General features: G+C 47.4%; 1 protein-coding gene and 1 long non-coding RNA gene across 2 annotated transcripts; both read right to left on the reverse strand.

The window, feature by feature from the left end:
- Nucleotides 1-770: 770 nt before the first annotated feature.
- Nucleotides 771-4,372, reverse strand: LOC308661528. Its single transcript, XR_014024961.1, has 3 exons — nucleotides 4,262-4,372; nucleotides 3,502-3,599; nucleotides 771-948 (listed from the first exon to the last, which is right to left on the reverse strand). It is a non-coding gene; the product is annotated as an uncharacterized lncRNA (long non-coding RNA).
- Nucleotides 4,373-11,299: 6,927 nt separating this feature from the next.
- LOC308663000 (zinc finger protein 202-like) lies at nucleotides 11,300-18,211 on the reverse strand (the record flags this gene model as incomplete). The annotated part of the gene is made up of 3 exons (XM_081319143.1): nucleotides 11,300-13,140; nucleotides 15,433-15,559; nucleotides 17,513-18,211. 3 exons carry the CDS (start codon nucleotides 18,209-18,211, stop codon nucleotides 12,251-12,253), a joined length of 1,716 nt encoding a protein of 571 aa, XP_081175269.1. The 3' UTR covers nucleotides 11,300-12,250.
- Nucleotides 18,212-19,248: the final 1,037 nt, after the last annotated feature.

Consider the following 19,248-nt stretch of genomic DNA (forward strand, 5'->3'; position numbering starts at 1 on the left):
ATGACCCCGGGACACTGTGATTGTCACAAATATGAATCAGTTGCCAAGCATCGGAATGTAAATCACAAGACCCTGGAGATGCTGCAACATTCCAGTTGATCGGTGCTTCTTCTGGGCTCAGCAGAAGCACCAGGATCAGCGCTGAGCTCCAACTGGAGCCTGGCACTGATCCTGGCGCTTCCGCTGAGCCCTGACAGCCCTGCAGTTCCAGCCGTCTCTCACTCAGGCTTGTGCAGTGCTGCCACCGGTTCAGCCCATTCCCCTCCCCCGCTACCACTTTTCTAGGATGGTCACATACCACCTGCCAGGTGCCAATGTACCACAGGTGGTACCTGTACCACTGGTTGAAAAGCCCTGTTCCTAGTCCAATCCCCTGCTTAAGCAGGAGAACTATACCATTTCAGACAAGTGGCTGTCCAGTCTCTTCTGAAAAACCTCCAGTGATGCAGCGCCCATCGATTTCTGAAGGCAAAGCGGTTCCACTGGTAAATTGTCCTCACTGTTAGGAAAACTGTAAGAAAAACAGCAAAAGTTTGGTTTCCCAAAGAGCTTTGTCCAGCTCAGCAGCCCAGAAGCCCATCCCCCAAAGGGGGTTCTATTTTGGTTAGTGAATGGTTGCAGCAGGTTTTGGTCACTTCACATGACCCTGGGACACTGTGACCGTCATAAATATGAATCAGTTGCCAAGCATTTGAATGTAAATCACAAGACCCTGGAGATGCTGCAACATTCCGGCTGATCGGTGCTTCTTCTGGGCTCAGCAGAAGCACCAGGATCAGCACCAAACCAGGATCACCCCAGGGCTGTGTTCTGAGCCCAGTGCTCTTCAACATCTTCATCAACGATTTGGATGAGGGGATAGATGGGGAACTCATCAAATTTGCAGACGACACCAAGCTGGCAGCAATAGCCAATACTCCAAAAGATAGTTTTAAAATACAGGAGGATCTGGAAAATGAAATTCAATGGTGAAAAAAGTAAGTTTCTACCTTTAGGCAGGAAAAATCAAATGCACAGGTATAGTATAGCAAGGTACCTTGCTCAATAGTAGTAACTGTGAGAGGGATCTCGGAGTCCTAGTAGACAATCACTTAAATATGAGCCAGCAGTGTGCTGCAGCTGCCAAAAAAGCCAACACAGTGCTAGGCTGCATTAACAGAGGGATAGAATCAAGATCACATGAAGTATTAATACCACTTTATAATGCCTTGGTAAGGCCACACCTGGAATACTGCATCCAGTTTTGGTCACCACGATGTAAAAAAGATGTTGAGACTCTAGAAATGGTACGGAGAAGAGCAACAAAGATGATTGGAAGACTGGAGGCTAAAACATATAGGGATGTTCCCTATATGTAGTTTAACAAAGAGAAGGGTGAGGGGTGACATGATAGCAGTGTTCCAATATTTCAGGAGTTGCCACAAAGAGTCAAGCTATTCTCCAAAGCACCTGAAAGCAGGACAAGAAGCAATGGATGGAAACTAGTCAAGGAGAGAAGCAACCTAGAACTTTTTCCAAATCCATAGGAATATTTTAAAGGCCCACCTATGGTTTGTGGAGGATCACTTATCAAGAGGAGTAGTCTGAGACTATAAAAGATGAGCACTAATCACATACTTGCCAAAGCCCAGGGTTGAACCAGGGACCTTTAGATATTCAGTCTAATGCTCTCCCACCTGAGCTACTTCGGCTGTATTTGTAGCTCAAGTTAAAATGGCATCATCCATCTTAGAAAGTAGTAACAGAAAATTCACTTCTATTCAGTGAAAGTTTAGCTTTCCAAAGAGCCCTGGCCAGCTCAACAGCCCAGAAACCCAACCCCCAAAAGGTGTTTCTGTTTTGGTTAGTTCCCACAGCCAACCCACCTGCAGGGTCATGTGACCAATGTCAGGTGCTTGGCAACCAGCCTACATTTACGGCTGTTTGCACCCTCCTAGAGTCATATGACTGTGTTTTATGATGGTTTTGCCAAAAACTGGCATTTACTTCTGGTTTTCAGCAAAACTGGCACGTAGCAAACGGAGTGGTTTACGGCCACAGTGTTCACTTAATGATTGCCACAAAAAATATTGTAAGATCGGTTCAGCCAGGTGGGTGACACGCTTTATGGCTTATGACTGTGATGGGCAGGCTCCATATGGTCATAAGTCGAAGGCTGCCTCTATACATAAGGTAGGCAATGCATCAAAAAAATGTGTCAAAGAAAAATAAATGAACAAAAATAAATATCGACTTTTCCAAACAATAGAATATTCCTCTAAGAATATTCTAGAGGCCTACCTAGGGATTTAGTGTCAGATTTTATTTTCCTGGGCTCCAAGATCACCGCAGCCAAGAAATTAAAAGACGCTTGCTCCTGGGGAGGAAAGCCATGGGCCAATGGCAAATCTAGACAGCACACTGAAAAGCAGAGACACCACCCTGTCAACAAAAGTGCGTATAGTCAAGGCTATGGTCTTCCCAGTTGCAATGTATGGCTGTGAAAGTTGGACCATAAGAAAGGCTGAGCACCAAAGAATTGAGGCCTTTGAACTATGGTGCTGGAGAAGACTCCTGCCAGTCCCTTGGACTGCAAGGCAATCAAACCGGTCAGTCCTAGAGGAGATCAACCCTGACTGCTCTTTAGAAGGCCAGATCCTGAAGTTGAAACTCAAATACTTTGGCCACCTAATGAGAAGGAAGGACTCACTGGAGAAGAGCCTAATGCTGGGAAAGGTTGAGGGCAAGAGAAGAAGGGGACGACAGAGAATGAGGTGGCTGGATGGAGTCACTGAAGCAGTAGGCATGAGCTTAAATGGACTCCAGAAGATGGTAGAGGACAGGAAGGCCTGGAGGAACGTTGTCCATGGGGTCGCGATGGGTCAGACACGACTTCGCAACTAACAACAACAAACCTAGGGATTATGCAGAAGAAAAGAGATTCCAACAGATTGGGCTTTTAGCTTTACTGGATAGCTTTTGGCCATCTGATAGCTGGAATTCTTAGCATGAAAGAATGAAAGGAAAGAACATGGTGGTGATGGTGATTTGAACCCAGTAGCAAGATTGGCAAGCTCATGTGTCACTGGGAAGGTTGCTAGAAGTATTAAATCACAAAAATCATAAACATGTATCCCTGGGTTCCCCATGGACCCCACCCCAGGGAAGTGCAAACAATAAAGCATATTTTTGTTATGCAAACTCTGTCCCTTTTTTACACACACATTCCACAAGCATGTGTGAGGGATGGAACGTGTCGCGCAATGTCAGGATGCACATTTTGTCCTTCTGATGAAAACTCCAGGTTCAAAGGACGCATCTGTCAGGTTTGCCCAGAAAAATGAAGTATTTTGAGATAAGCTCAGCAACAGCAAAACAGTGCCTGCTTCAGGGCTTCTGGCCAGTACATTACTGCACATTTTTTAGCAAAAAAAAACCCCAATCAATTTAAAAGGCCTCCAGACAGTAACAGCCAAACAGCCACTTTCCACACACACCCCCAGAACAAAATAAAAAATCTACCTTGTTGCCTAGCAGAGGATGGTTTCGATCCATCGACCTCTGGGTTATGGGCCCAGCACGCTTCCGCTGCGCCACTCTGCTGGACTGGAAGCAAGGGTCTGAGGGGAGATAATTAGGCTGATGTGATTCGTCTGCAGCGTTTCTGCTCTCGCAAGGCCAGCTGCAAGCACAATGATGATGCTTGCTGAGCAGAAACATCTCAGTTCCAGCTTCTGACAGAAGGAGAGTGCCAGGCTGTACCTTTACACCACACAAACACAACACGCCCAGCCAGAATCACTTTGAAGATTCCGAAGAACCAAAGAGGGTGGTTGCATATAGGTAGTCCTTGATTTACGACCAAAATTGACCCTAAAATTTCTGTTGCTAAGTGAGGCATTTGTTAGGTGAGTTTTGCCCCATTTTACGATCTTCCTTGCCACCCTTGTGAAACGAATCACTGCAGTTGTTAAGTGAATCCGTTTCCCCATTGCACTTTGCTCGGCACAACAGGTGGATGCATGACCGCGGGACGCTGCAACCGTCATAAATACATGCCAGTTGCCAAGCCTCTGAGTTCTGGTCACATGATCATGGGGACACTGCAACGGTCCTTTGAAATTGGTCATAAGTCACTTTTTTTTGTGCCCTTGTAACTTTGAATGGTCACTAAACGAATGGTTGTAAGTCAAGGACGTGGTGACGCAGTGATTAGAACGCAGTACTGCGGGCTACTTCTGCTGCCTGCCAGCTGCCAGCAATTTGGCGGTTCAATTCTTACCGGCTCACGGTTGACTCAGCCTTTCATCCTTCCAAGGTCGGTAAACTGAAGTCCCAAATTGCTGGGGGGGGGGCACATGCCGATTCTCTATATACAGCTTGGAGAGGTCTGTAAAGCGTTGTGAAGCAGTATGGTGTAGTTGGTTCACATGGCGTGGTAGGATGGAGGGTTTGTTGTCACTGTGTGTTGGGGGGAGAGAGCACGGGGGGTGTTCTGTACCAGCCTGCTACCGGCCCTGCAGAAAAGGCAGGGACAACCCCTTTTACAAGAAGGTAAGAGGCTGGAATTACGCCTGCCAAATTTATTGCTACAAAAACAAATAGAACAAAACACGAACCAAGAAACAGGAGCTATTCAAGCGGTTGCCTTCAGCAAACCAGCCCTCCCACGCATTCCCCCTTAAATACAGTTCAGGGCGTGGCTTCTCTCTGCCTCCTTCCGAGGAGCCCCATTGCCTTCCTCTGTTTACTCCTGATTGACTGCCTCCTGCGTCGGGCATCCTTGAACAGGGCCAGCTGTGGGTCATCTTCATCCACGCTGTCAGGCTCACACAGCTGGGTCTGCGTCGTGACCAGGTGAGAGGGGCCTGGCTGAGGGCTCTCATCAAGCTGTCCAACCCCCTCAGCAAGCCCTTCAACACCCCCCTCCTCCTCCTCCTCTGAGTCGTCCGACCCAACTGCTGAACCCACAGGCTGACCCTGAATCACAACAGGGGGAGGCTCAGTTAATCTCAATGTACACATGTTGTACTTTGACAATAAAGGTTTATATATATAAGTCTAAGTGCTGTTGCTACGTGTATTCAGTCTACATTTAGCATGCACTAGAACAGGGGTAGGCAACCTCGGCTCTTTTATGACTCATGGACTTCAACTCCCAGAATTCCTGAGCCAGCTGGCTCAGGAATTCTGGGAGTTGAAGTCCATGAGTCATAAAAGAGCCGAGGTTGCCTACCCCTGCACTAGAAGAACAGCATCAGAAGGGGCAGAAGGCATGTTAAATCAGAAGACAAGTCAGATTAAAAGGCTTGGAGGGTTTGAAACGACACCTCACGGTTCAGCCTTGTTCTAGAAATGTTTCCAAGGTCCATTGGTCAAGCTCCCTAATTCACAGCAACCTCTGACTTGGCCTAGGTCCATGGCCAAGTCAGAAGATGGCTTCCTTCAGCTCCTATACTGCTCCTAAGTATTTTTTTTGGCCAGGATCAGATGGTTGTTGCCTTAATTCTCAAATCTTTCATTTTCAGATGGTGGTGATGTAGAGCAGGGCTTTTCAACCCGTGGTACGGGGTACCATTGTAACTTCGAACAGTCACTAAGTGAACTGTTGTAAGTTGAGGACTACCTGTACTTCATCACTTTTTTCCTTTTTTTTTTGATTATCAAGTTTTTGACACCTTGCATGGCGACTGGTGGGTACTTGGATGTTGCCATATCCTAAAAGTGGTACAATGGGTGAAAAGGTTGAAAGGCCCTGATGTAGAGGACCAGGAGAAGGACATTTCTGGCCAGGGTCAAGAGGGTGAGGTTGGACGCTGACTCAACCTCAAGTCTGTAGCCTAAAAGGTTGTTGTGTGGCACATGGTATGGCCCTCTTCTCCATTTGAGGACAGTTCTTCTCACTGCTTTTTTTGTAAAAGAAAAAGGTGACGGAACTCACACATGTCATACAACCCGCCTTGCCTATCCTACAAGGTTCCATCCAAAAAAGGTGCCGGAACTCCGTTCTGAGCGTTCTATGAGAAAAAAAGCCCTGGTTCTTCTAACCTCTTCACACACAGCTATTATCAGGTAGCCCCAACTCAGCAGCTTTTGTGGAGGAATTAATAATACAGGGTTCTACAGCCTTTAGAAAGGCAACGAAGACCGTATATTTTAATTGTGCCTTTGGGACTGCTGCTTTCTGCAGTTTTTCATTTTTGTGATGCTGGATGTAATGTTCATTTTCATTGCTATTTTCATTGCTATGGCACTGTTGTGCTATTGGAAGCACAAGGGCTCAATGAGGCAGCAGGATACAAATCGGTGTAGAGAATAGAATAGAATAGAATAGAATAGAATAGAATAGAATAGAATAGAATAGAATAGAATAGAATAGAATAGAATAGAATAGAATAGAATAGAATAGAATAGAATAGAATAGAATAGACCTTGAAGGGACCTTGGAGGTCTTCTAGTCCAGCCCCCTGCTTAAGCAGGAGAACCTATACCATTTCAGACAAGTGACTGTTTAGTCTAGTCCAGACATGTCAAACACAAGGCCCGGGGGCCAGATCCGGCCCGCGAAGTGGTTTCATGCGGCCTGCAAAGCCATCCTGGAAACAGTGAGGGAACTGCCCCCACTGCCTTGGCCCTGGCCCAGAGACCCTCCTTCTGCCAGAGACCCTCAGATCTGTCCCACTCATGCCCAGACCCCCATAGGCACCCTTGATGCGAACGATGTAGAGCTGGCCATGCCCACCTAGTAGGCCATACGCACTCTAGCCACACCCACCCAGTAGGCCACGCCCACCCAGGCCATACCCACCCGGCCCCCTTGAGGGCAACCGCAATGCTGATGCGGCCCTCAATGAAATTGAGTTTGACACCCCTGGTCTGTTGTTGTTGTTGTTAGCTGCGAAGTCGTGTCCGACCCATCGCGACCCTATGGACAAAATTCCTCCAGGCCTTCCTGTCCTCTACCATCTTCTGGAGTCCATTTAAGCTCACGCCTACTGCTTCAGTGACTCCATCCAGCCACCTCATTCTCTGTCGTCCCCTTCTTCTATTGCCCTCAATCTTTCCCAGCATTAGGCTCTTCTCCAGTGAGTCCTTCCTTCTCATTAGGTGGCCAAAGTATTTGAGTTTTAGCTTCAGGATCTGGCCTTCTAAAGAGCAGTCAGGATTGATCTCCTTTAGGACTGACCGGTTTGATCGCCTTGCAGTCCAAGGGACTCGCAGGAGTCTTCTCCAGCACCATAGTTCAAAGGCCTCAATTCTTTGGCGCTCAGCCTTTCTTATGGTCCAACTTTCACTGCCATACATTGCAACTGGGAAGACCATAGCCTTGACTATACGCACTTTTGTTGACAGGGTGATGTCTCTGCTTTTTAGTGTGCTGTCTAGATTTGCCATGGCTTTCCTCCCCAGGAGCAAGCGTCTTTTAATTTCTTGGCTACAGTCCCCATCTGCAGTGATCTTGGAGCCCAGGAAAATAAAATCTGTCACTACTTCCATTTCTTCCCCATCTATTTGCCAGGAATTGAGAGGGCCAGATGCCATGATCTTGGTTTTCTTAATGTTAAGTTTCAACCCAAGTTTTGCACTCTCCTTCTTCACCTGCAACAAGAGGCTCTTTAGTTCTTCTTCACTTTCTGCCATTAGAGTGGTATCATCTGCGTATCTTAGGTTGTTGATATTTCTTCCGGCAATCTTAATTCCATCTTTTGATTCATCTAGCCCTGCCTTTCTCATGATGTGCTCTGCATATAAGTTAAATAGGCAGGGCGACAGTATACAGCCTTGCCGGACTCCTTTCCCAATTTTGAACCAATCAGTGGTTCCGTGTCCAGTTCTCACTGTTGCTTCTTGACCCGCATATAGGTTTCTCAAGAGACAAATAAGATGGTCTGGTACTCCCATCTCTTTAAGAACTTGCCACAGTTTGTTATGATCCACACAATCAAAGGCTTTAGCATAGTCAATGAAGCAGAAGTAGATGTTTTTCTGGAACTCCCTAGCTTTCTCCATGATCCAGCGTATGTTGGCAATTTGATCTCTAGTTCCTCTGCCTCTTCGAAATCCTGCCTGTACTTCTGGTAGTTCTCGATCCACATACTGCTGAAGTCTAGCTTGTAGGATTTTAAGCATGACTTTACTAGCATGAGAAATGAGTGCAATGGTGCGATAGTTTGAACATTCTTTGGCACTGCCTTTCTTTGGAATTGGAATGTAAACTGATCTTTTCCAATCCTGTGGCCACTGTTGAGTTTTCCAAATTTGCTGGCAAATTGAGTGTAGCACTTTTACTGCACTGTCTTTTAAGATTTTGAATAGCTCAGCTGGAATACTGTCACCTCCACTAGCTTTGTTGTTGCTCAGCTTTTCTAAGGCCCACTTCACTTCACATTCTAGGATGTCTGGCTCGAGGTCAGTGACCACCTCATTGTGGTTATCAGGGACGTTAAGCTCATTCTTGTATAGTTCTTCTGTGTAATTTTGCCACCTCTTCTTAATATCTTCTGCCTCTGTTAAGTCCCTGCCATTTTGGTCCTTTATCATGCCCATTTTTGCATTAAACGTTCCCTTCATCTCTCCAATTTTCTTGAAAAGATCTCTGGTCCTCCCTATTCTATTGTTTTCTTCTATTTCTTTGCACTGTTCATTTAAGAAGGCATTCTTATCTCTTCTAGCTATTCTCTGGAATTCTGCATTCAATTGGGCATATCTATGTTTTTCTCCCTTGCCTTTCGCTTCCCTCCTTTCCTCAGCTATTTGCAAAGCTTCCTCAGACAGCCATTTTGCTTTCTTGTATTTCTTTTTCTTTGGGATGGTTTTGGTTGCTACCTGTTGTACAATGTCACGAACCTCTGTCCATAGTTCTTCAGGCACTCTGTCTATCAGATCTAATTCCTTAAATCTATTTGTCACCTCTACTGTATATTCAACAGGGATATGATTTAATTCATACCTGAGTGGCCTAGTGCTTTTCCCTACTTTCTTCAGTTTAAGCCTAAACTTTGCAAGGAGAAGCTCATGGTCTGAGCCACAGTCAGCTCCTGGTCTTGTTTTTACTGACTGTATAGAGCTTCTCCATCTTTGGCTGCAGAGCATATAGTCAATCTGATTTCTGTGTTGACCGTCTGGTGATGTCCATGTGTAGAGCCGTCTCTTGGGTTGTTGGAAAAGAGTGTTTGCTATGACCATCGTATTCTCTTGACAAAATTCTATCAGCCTGTGCCCTGCTTCATTTTGTACTCCAAGGCCAAACTTGCCTGTTATTCCAGTTATCTTTTGGCTTCCTACTTTAGCATTCCAATCCCCCATGATGATAAGGACATCATTTTTTGGTGTTAGTTCTATAAGGTGCTGTAGGGCTTCGTAGAACCGGTCAATTTCATCCTCTTCAGCATTGGTGGTTGGACTTGGACTACTGTGATATTGAATGGTTTGCCTTGGATTCGAACTGAGATCATTCTGTCATTTTGAGGATTGTATCCCAGTATTGCTTTTCCTACTCTTTTATTGACTATGAAGGCTACTCCATTTCTTCTGAGGGATTCTTGTCCGCAGTAGTATACCTGATGGTCATCTGAATTAAATTCACCCATTCCTGTCCATTTTAGTTTGCTGATACCTAAGATGTCGATGTTCAGTCTTGTCATCTCTTGTTTGACCACGTCCAGCTTTCCTTGATTCATGGATCTTACATTCCAGGTTCCTATGGAGAAAAAATCTTTACAGCATCGGACTTTCCTTTCACCACCAGACACATCCACAGCTGAGCGTCCTTTCGGCTTTGGCCCAGTCGCTTCATTCTTTCTGGCGCTACTAGTACTAGCCCTCTGCTCTTCCTCAGTAGCATATTGGACGCCTTCCGACCTGAGGGGCTCATCTTCCAGCGTCATATCGTTTTGCCTTTTGGTACTGTCCATAGGGTTTTCATGGCAAAGATACTGGAGTGCTGGTCCATGGACCATGGGGTTGGGAACCCCTGGTTTAAGTCCCTGAATCGGTGTTGGAACCTCAGAGTTAGTTTTACATTGACATAACCACGCAGTGTATCCAATAAACAGCAGATGTATCAGAAACGGAATGAAACTGGAGTTTTATTTGGATTCTCAAACTGGATGTTGACAACATCTTGCTAGACTGTAAGAAATGTGCTTGGAAAAGATGCCAAAGAATCTGGCAGTATAGCTTATTTACAGCACACCTGTTAAGTATGTGAACGTGTTCCCTGATCAGGTATACTCAGAGTTGCAGCACTGGAAGGCCCTGAAATCCAATTGTGCAAAAAATGCAGATTAAAGCACTCCGAAGAGATAACTATCCAGCCTCTGATTAGATATATCCAGTGAAGGGGATCCAATCGCTATGCTGGTTCACAGGTTCTACGGATCCCTGATGTTGTCATCGCATTTGGTCTGTTTATGTAGCTCTGGTGTATCATTGTGCTGTTTCTGACTATGGCCGCAATAATTCTTCGGGCTGAAATGTTGACGTGTTAGAACATCAGTGAAAAATGATGCTACCCACTATATACAATTAGTCATTCTATCATGTACACGTTACTAAAACGCTCCCAATTATCTTTGTGTAACCTTTAACTGGGCAAAATGGTACCTTGTAGGGCAGAGGTAGGCCACCTTGGCTCTTTTATGACTCGTGGACTTCAACTCCCAGAATTCCTGAGCCAGCATGGCTCAGCATGGAAACCTCTCCATTCCTCGTCAGCATGGCTGGCTCAGGAATTCTGGGAGTTGAAGTCTACGAGTCATAAAAGAGCCAGGGTTGCCTACCCCTGTTGTAGGGCAACAGTTTTTGAATCAAGGTACCTCAAAAGGGCTAACTTATAGAAGGTGCCCAACATCTGGGACCGGTAACTGCCAAGAAGTTGACATTTGGCAAATTTTATAAAATGTTGTATGGCACAAAAATGACTGTAAAACATGCATGCAGGCAGTCACCCGACACTTCCGTAGCCCAGTTCCGAAAAGCTCAAGGCCGGATAGAGGGCCTCAGCCTGAGGATTGAGGACCCCTGGTGTAGTCAGTGTTAAACCCCTCAGTGGCATAGAAATAGATGTTTCAAAGCCGACTAAGCGTGAATTTGACATCCAGTCTTATCTCTGTCGAAACCTTCTATGATTTCAACACTTTATTTTTTTTAAAAAAGGGGGGAGGGGTTGCTTAAGGAAGAAAAAAAATAGTTTTTTTCCCAATGTTAAGAAACCTCCAGGTTGCCTTCTCAGCCCTTGTACTGAAAAAGAGGCAACTATGTCGAGGAGAGTGTCTCAAATTTAGAAAAAAAAATGTTATAGTTTCTGCTTCCAGGGGCATTGAGATTAAACCGGTGGCAGTTCGAAAAAGTCTGAACAAGGTTTTGAATTTACGGCTAAGGACTCACTGCATCTCATCCACCTATGGTCTGAATGAGTGTCTGCAAACTGACTGAACCTCTGGGATTTGCACTCATACAGAGATCATTTAAGCTGCCAGAGAATAATACCAACACTGCCAAGGCATTTGTCAAATCTTACAATACATTAACAGCGCAAATCTCAAATGGAACAGGTGACTTGGAACAGCACACCTGCACTGCCCCTATTAGTACATCCTTAAGCCAGGTGCCTTTGTCTAGGAGAGACATACAAGACTGGGAAAGACTCAGCCTCTTTAAAGAGTCACAGACAACTGTATCGTTCCTCTCTGGACAGGCTCTGAATTGTCTCGTTCTTTTGCAATCCAGGCATCTACACAGCCTTACTGTCCAAAGCTAAGATATTGTCCTCCCTTTGGCCTACCTTAAAAACAGGCATGTCAAACTCGCGATGTCATGCGACGCCGTGCGACGTATTGCGACTTTCCCCCCCATTGCCGGCAACAGGGTAGGCGCGGTTTCGGTGTGACGCATCCGACCTGCGGGCCGGCAGTTTGACATGCCTGCCCTAAAAGGCTTAGTAAACCTGGAGATAGGCCCAACAGATTTCCAGCGGAAGCTTCCTTGCGGGCAGAAGCTTTCTCCCTATTCTTGGCACCTGTTCCAGGCCAAGAGGCCTAACAAGCCACTTTGTGGGATCCTTCAGAAATGCCCTCCATTGATCATTTTCATCCTCCTCCTGCCTTGCTCCTAGTTTAATGTTTGGATTTTCCTGAAACTGAAACAGGAGAGTTTTCCTCAAGGAAAAGCTTTCCCACAGATTTGTTTCCAAGGAAGATCTGGTGTTCCTCTACTCCAGCCAAGAGGCCCGCTTGGTCAAAGGCAGCATCATCTGTCCAACTTAAGCTTTCTAGGCCTCTAAACTGCCAGCCTGGCTTTTCTCTTGTGAGTATCCCACTACTAAGTTTAAAGGGGGAGCTGCGAGGGGGACCTCTGACCCCTTTGGCGCGATCACCCGATCATTCCCGCTCTGCCCCGATTTCTTCATACACAGCAAAGTGCAGTTGCCCAACACAATGTACCCCACGGCTGGAGTGTTTAAGGGGTTCCCTTTCCGGCAGGTTTCTCTCTCGTGCTGAAGCAGGGAGGCCCGGCGTCGGTAGCTTTTCCCGCAGTCTTTGCAACTGTAGGGCCTCTCCCCGGTGTGCACCCTTTTGTGCTGGCTGAGGTTCGAGCTGTTGCTGAAACTCTTCCCACAGTCCGTGCATTTGTGAGGCCTCTCGCCCGTGTGGATTATGACATGCCGGCGGAGCTGGGATTGGCAGGGCCACCGCTTGCCGCAGTAGGAACACTCGTAGGACGGGGCCTTGGCTGGTTGAGCGAAGTCAACGCACAGGCTGCTCTCTTTCGCACATTCGGCAGCCGTCTTTTGGGATAGGTGCTCAGGGACCCTCTTCCGACTGGGGCTTCTGTCTGAATCATCTTCCTTGCAAACCAGATTTCTTCTTGGCACCTTCCTGGCTGAGTTTCCTTGGGTGTGTCTTGGTCTCTTTTGACCTCCTGGCCAACCTGCTACTTCAGGGACCTGGAGAAATGTCCCTCTGCCTCTTTCTGAGGAGAGGTTACTGAATTCGGCCATCTGGGCACTTTCCTGATGAAGATTCAGCTCCTCATTCTCACATCCGGAAGCAAAGCAAGGATCTGGATCAGCCTGTCCTTGTAGGTCTTTTGCGGACCTCCTCCTTAATTCTTCCTGCTCCATTCTCCCTGGCTGGTGACGACGGCCCCTTTCTCCATCACCTGCCCAAAGAGAAATCACAAACTCAGTCTAAAACATTGGCATTGAATCGGAGAAAATCCAACAACTTTCCTAAAACAATAGAGGAGCTGATGGAATCAGATTAGGATGTGGATGAATAAGAGATGAGTTTAACACCTTTCTTTACATGATTAAAAAGGTAAAGGTAAAGGTTCCCCCGCACATGCGTGCTAGTCGTTTCCGACTCTAGGGGTCGGTGCTCATCTCCGTTACAAAGCCGAAGAGCCAGCGCTTGTCCGAGGACGTCTCCGTGGTCATGTGGCCGGCATGACTAGACGCCAAAGGCGCACGGAACGCTGTTACCTTCCCACCGTAGTGGTCCCTATTTTTCTACTTGCATTTTTTACGTGCTTTCGAACTGCTAGGTTGGCAGAAGCTGGGATGAGTAACAGGCGCTCACTCTGCTACGCGGCACTCGGGATTCGACCCGCCAAACTGCCGACCTTCTGATCGACAAGCTCAGCGTCCTAACCCACTGAGCCACCGCGTCCCTTTTTACATGATTAGATGAACTAATTCTAGTACACTGATGGCGTAACCAAGTTTGGGTAATGAAACATCTGCAAGAAAGCAACCAGGTTCAGAGAGCACCAAGGGTCTCTCATTTCAGCCCCGAACTACAAGTATTTTTCCGTTACTGCAGCTAATTATTGCACCACTAAATTGACAGAATTTTTCAAGTCTGAAAAGTGTTGACCAGGATTTTTTTATTATTATTATTATTATTATTATTATTATTATTATTATTATTATTATTATTATTATTATTATTATTATTATTTGTATACCGCCCTTCTCCCAAAGGACTCAGGGCAGTGAGGGGACAGTATCAACTGTGAATACGTGCAGATGGTCCCTCTCTCTCTGGCCACTTGCAAGCAAGTGAATGCAGGGTCAGGAAACACCCAATATTCTAACCCACCGGGGAACATCTGGTGTCTAGGGAGAAACACCCCAAAGGAACATTTAGCTACTTCTGCTTTCTTCCTTTGTTATCTATAGCAGGGGTGTCAAACTCAATTTCATTGAGGGCCGCATCAGTATTGCGGTTACCCTCAGGGGGCCGGGTGGGTATGGCCAGGGTGGGCGTGGCCTACTGGGTGGGCGTGGCTAGAGTGCGTATGGCCTACTGGGTGGGCGTGGCCAGCTCTACATCATTTGCATCAAGGGTGCCTATGGGGGCCTGGGCAGGAGTGGGACAGATCTGAGGGTCTCTGGCAGAAGGAGGGTCTCTGGGCCAGTGCCAAGGCAGTGGGGGCCGTTCCCTCACTGTTTCCAGGATGGCTTCCCGGGCCACATGAAACCACTTTGTGGGCTGGATCCGGCCCCCGGGCCTTGTGTTTGACATGTCTGATCTATAGTGTGCCAGCCTTAAAGGGCGAGGTCTTTATCTTATGTGTGTCAGCTTTGCTGGGTAAATTGCTTATGTAATCAAAGTAGGTATAAAAAATAAGGCTTTTCTGATATTTGGGGCTTTTCCTCTTTTTTAAGAGAAGCCCTACTTTGCTGAGCTGAATAAAAACGTAAAGCTCGAAGGGAACTTCTGATTTCCTGTATTTTTTATCAAGCAAAACCTCAGAACCTGCATATCAAAAGTACAAATCTTCTGCCGTCTCCTTTGCAGTCCAAGAAATTAGGGAGACTCTCTCGTGAGCCTCTTTCTCCACCCAGCTGAGGGCTAAGCCTTCTCTTATCTGACCATTCCCTAGACCAGGGGTAGGCCACCTTGGCTCTTTTATGACTCGTGGACTTCAACTCCCAGAATTCTTCAGCCAGGCACGCTGGCTGAGGAATTCTGGGAGTTGAAGTCCACAAATCATAAAAGGGCCAAATTTGAAGACCCTTGGTTTAAACCAGACATGTCAAACACAAGGCCCGGGGGCCAGATCTGGCCCGCGAAGTGGTTTCATGTGGCCCGCGAAGCCATCCTAGAAACAGTGAGGGAACAGCCCCCACTGCCTTGGCCCTGGCCCAGAGACCCTCCTTCTGCCAGAGACCCTCAGATCTGTCCCACTCCTGCCCAGGCCCCCATAGGCACCCTTGATGCGAACGATGTAGAGCTGGCCATGCCCACCCAGTAGGCCATATGCACTCTAGCCACGCCCACCCAGTAGGCCACGCCCACCCGGTAGGCCACGCCCACCCTGGCCATACCCACCCGGCCCCTTGAGGGCAACCGCAATGCTGATGCGGCCCTCCATGAAATTGAGTTTGACACCCCTGGTTTAAACCATTTGCTGTCAGGTTCGGCCACTCCTTCCAACAACACTTACTGAATAAGGGAGGGTCATCATCACTGTCAGGATCAACCTCCGTGGAGTTCCCTGGGTCCTCTGTATCTGATGGATCCAATTCTGCCTTGGGGGAATTAACAGTCACCTCTTCATACGTCTCCAGTTCCTGCAAAGCAGATCAGGGGCACAATCCAAATCAGGACGACAGGCTGGAGAAACCACAGAAATAAAACGTCAGATTGCATTGGGTGGGTTGCCCAGCAATGATGAACATGAGCCGAGTATGGAAAAGCAAAGACATCAGCCTGGCAACCAAATGTAGGTTGGTTCGCTCTATTGTTCTTTCCCGTGGCTACCTATGGGTGTGAAATAGCAAGGCAGGAAAAAAAATGGAATTGTTTGATCTGTGGGGCTAGAGAAGGCTCCTGCACATTCCTTGGAAAGCAAAGGTGACTAACAAACAAGCACTGGAGTGCCCAACACCAGACATGTCACTACAAGGCGAAAATCATGAAAATTGCATCTCACAGAGGGATAGAATCAAGATCATGTGAAGTGTAAATACCACTTTACAATGCCTTGGTAAGGCCACACTTGAAATACTGCACCCAGTTTTGGTCACCACGATGTAAAAAAGATGTCGAGACTCTAGAAAGAGTACAGAGAAGAGCAACAAAGATGATCAGGGGACTAGAGGTGGAAACATATAAGGAACGGTTGCTGGAATTGGGTATGTCTAGTTCAGACATGTCAAACACAAGGCCCGGGGGCCAGATCTGGCCCGCGAAGTGGTTTCATGTGGCCCGCGAAGCCATCCTGGAAACAGTGAGGGAATGGCCCCCACTGCCTTGGCCCTGGCCCAGAGACCCTCCTCCTGCCAGAGACCCTCAGATCTGTCCCACTCCTGCCCAGGCCCCCATAGGCACCCTTGATGTGAACGATGTAGAGCTGGCCACGCCCACCCAGTAGGCCATATGCACTCTAGCCACGCCCACCCAGTAGGCCACGCCCACCCTGGCCATACCCACCTGGCCCCTTGAGGGCAACCGCAATGCTGATGCGGCCCTCAATGAAATTGAGTTTGACACCCCTGGTCTAGTTTAATGAAAAGAAGGACGAGTGGGGACATGATAGCCGTGTTCCAATATCTCAGGTGTTGGCCACAAAGAAGAGGGAGTCAAGCTATTCTCCAAAGCACCTGAAGGCAGGACAAGAAGCAATGGATGGAAACTAGTCAAGGAGAGAAGCAACCTAGAACTAAGGAGAAACTTCCTGACGGTTAGAACAATTAACCAGTGGAACAACCTGCCTCCAGAAGTGGTGAATGCTCCAACACTGGAAGTTTTTAAGAAGAGACTGGACAGCCATTTGTCTGAAATGGTATATGGTTTCCTGCCTGAGCAGGGGGTTGGACAAGATGACCTCCACGGTCCCTTCCATCATCATCATCATCATCATCTGTTATTCATTAAACATGAACCTCAGTCAACTGAACATTCAAATTGACTGGCGCTGATGGTTGACACGGATTGCTGCCAGCATCCTAGGTATCAACCAGGTACCACCTTAAAATATAAGATGTTCCGAGTAGCACAGTTTTTTGTAGCATTGCTGGAGTTATTGCAGGAAGCTGCAGTTATTATTGTTATTGTTATTACTTACTTAATTACTTATTTACTTACTTTAAGCCATGTCATATGGTGAATTCACTGGAGAAATCAATTATGTTTGGAAGAGTTAGTGGCAAAAGGAAACCAGCCCATCAAAGAACGCGGTGGCTGGATACCATCAAAGCTGACACCAGCCAGAGCAGAGAAAAACTCACAGAATTAGCGCAAGTAGTGGCAGATGGTCAGCACCAAGGCTGACCTCCATCACAGGACAATTGGAAGCTCGGGACAATCAACCACCATTCTTTTCCAGTTTTCGGCAAAACTGTCCCGTAGCAAAAAAAAAATGGGTTCCTTTTACCACTGCCGCAAAAAATGTTGTAAAATTGGGTTTTCTGACTGTTACAGCTTGCAACTGGTAATGGGCAGGCTCCATTAAGGTCGTAATTTGAGGAATACCTTTACACCCCAGTCAAGATTTCCAGAATTTGGCTAGGAAAAGCTCTTACCTGCTGTCTTCTCTGTAGATTCAGGAGGAAATCTTCTGCCAGGGCGACAGCCTGGGCGGAGGTCTGCGGTCTGCCTTCTCTTACCCAACCTTGTATGTCCTCAGGCAGGATGGTGAGAAACTGCTCCAGAACCACCAGCTCCAAAATCTGCTCCTTGCTGTGTCTCTCCGGCTTCAACCACTGGTGGCAGAGCCTCCAAAGCTGCTCGCAAACATTTCTGGGCCCTTCAGCTTCCCGATAGCAGAACTGACGGAAATGCTGGCTCTGTTCTTCTAAGCTATCCGTGTCCTCCCGCCAAACCTCTTCCTTCACCTGCAGAGAAGAATCTGGGTCCTTCTCACAAGTCCTGCATAAGGTCTTCTGGTTGAACGCCTCTTCTTTAGACTGTAGCCTGGTCTCTACTATCCCCTTCAAGGAGGGAAAAGAAGCTTGAAATGCTTTAGGACTCTCCTCCAATGGGGGCCGAGCCAGCTGTGGATCTCTTTCTGAAAAATAAGGAGCCTGCATACTCTTCACAAATTTCTGCCACTGGGTTTCCCAGCCCTGTTGCAGTTCATCTTCCGGTTCCTGCTTGATCGGCTTCAAAAGCTTTTGAAAATGAAGCTCAGCCTCCATTCCAGCACGGCTAGCATGGAGGTCCTTCTGTACGGCCTTGGGTTTTTTTCCTTTTCCCTTCCCTTCAGGCTCTTCCTGTTCCATTTTTACTTCCTGTTGCCCTGCAAATTACAATCAAGGTTATCAACTTCATTCCTGACCTCATGTTGCGTTTATTTCTTCCAAAGGCCTCCCCACAAAGTCTAAGGCAGGGGTGGGCAACCTCGGCTCTTCTATGACTCGTGGACTTCAACTCCCAGAATTCCTGAGCCAGCATGGCTCAGCATGGAAACCTCTCCATTTCTCCTCAGCATGGCTGGCTCAGGAATTCTGGGAGTTGAAGTCCACGAGTCATAAAGCGGCCTGGGGCACGGGTAGGCCACCTTGGCTCTTTGATGACTCGGGGACTTCAACTCCCAGAATTCCTGAGCCAGCACGGCTCAGCTTGGAAACCTCTCTCATTTCCCCTCAGCATGGCTGCCTCAGGAATTCTGGGAGTTGAAGTCCACGAGTCATAAAGCGGCCTGGGGCACGGGTAGGCCACCTTGGCTCTTTGATGACTCGGGGACTTCAACTCCCAGAATTCCTGAGCCAGCACGGCTCAGCTTGGAAACCTCTCTCATTTCCCCTCAGCATGGCTGGCTCAGGAATTCTGGGAGTTGAAGTCCACGAGTCATAAAGCGGCCTGGGGCACGGGTAGGCCACCTTGGCTCTTTTATGACTCGGGGACTTCAACTCCCAGAATTCCTGAGCCAGCACGGCTCAGCTTGGAAACCTCTTTCATTTCCCCTCAGCATGGCTGGCTCAGGAATTCTGGGAGCTGGAGTCCACGAGTCATAGAAGAGCCAAGGTTTCCTACCCCTGGCTAAGGAAAGGCTGAAGTTCAGCAGACACAAAAGTGTATGTGAAAGTTGCTCCTCTTCAGAGTTTTCCAAAAGGAATGGACAGCCAGAGAATAATTTGTTCCACCAAGTGTCTTCCCATACCCAACGAGGAGGATCTCCCCAAAAGGTCTACCTCACACAATAGCTCTATTAGTCTCCCCATCACCACCATTAGCACCAGTGTCTCCTAGACACGCTGGAAAATCTTAAGACTTATCAACCCGTCAGATAGGAGTTCTGCCGGACACGGTGCCAGTA

The sequence above is a fragment of the Vipera berus genome (assembly GCF_964194415.1).
Source record: "Vipera berus genome assembly, chromosome: 2".
Taxonomy (NCBI): Eukaryota; Metazoa; Chordata; class Lepidosauria; order Squamata; family Viperidae; genus Vipera; species Vipera berus.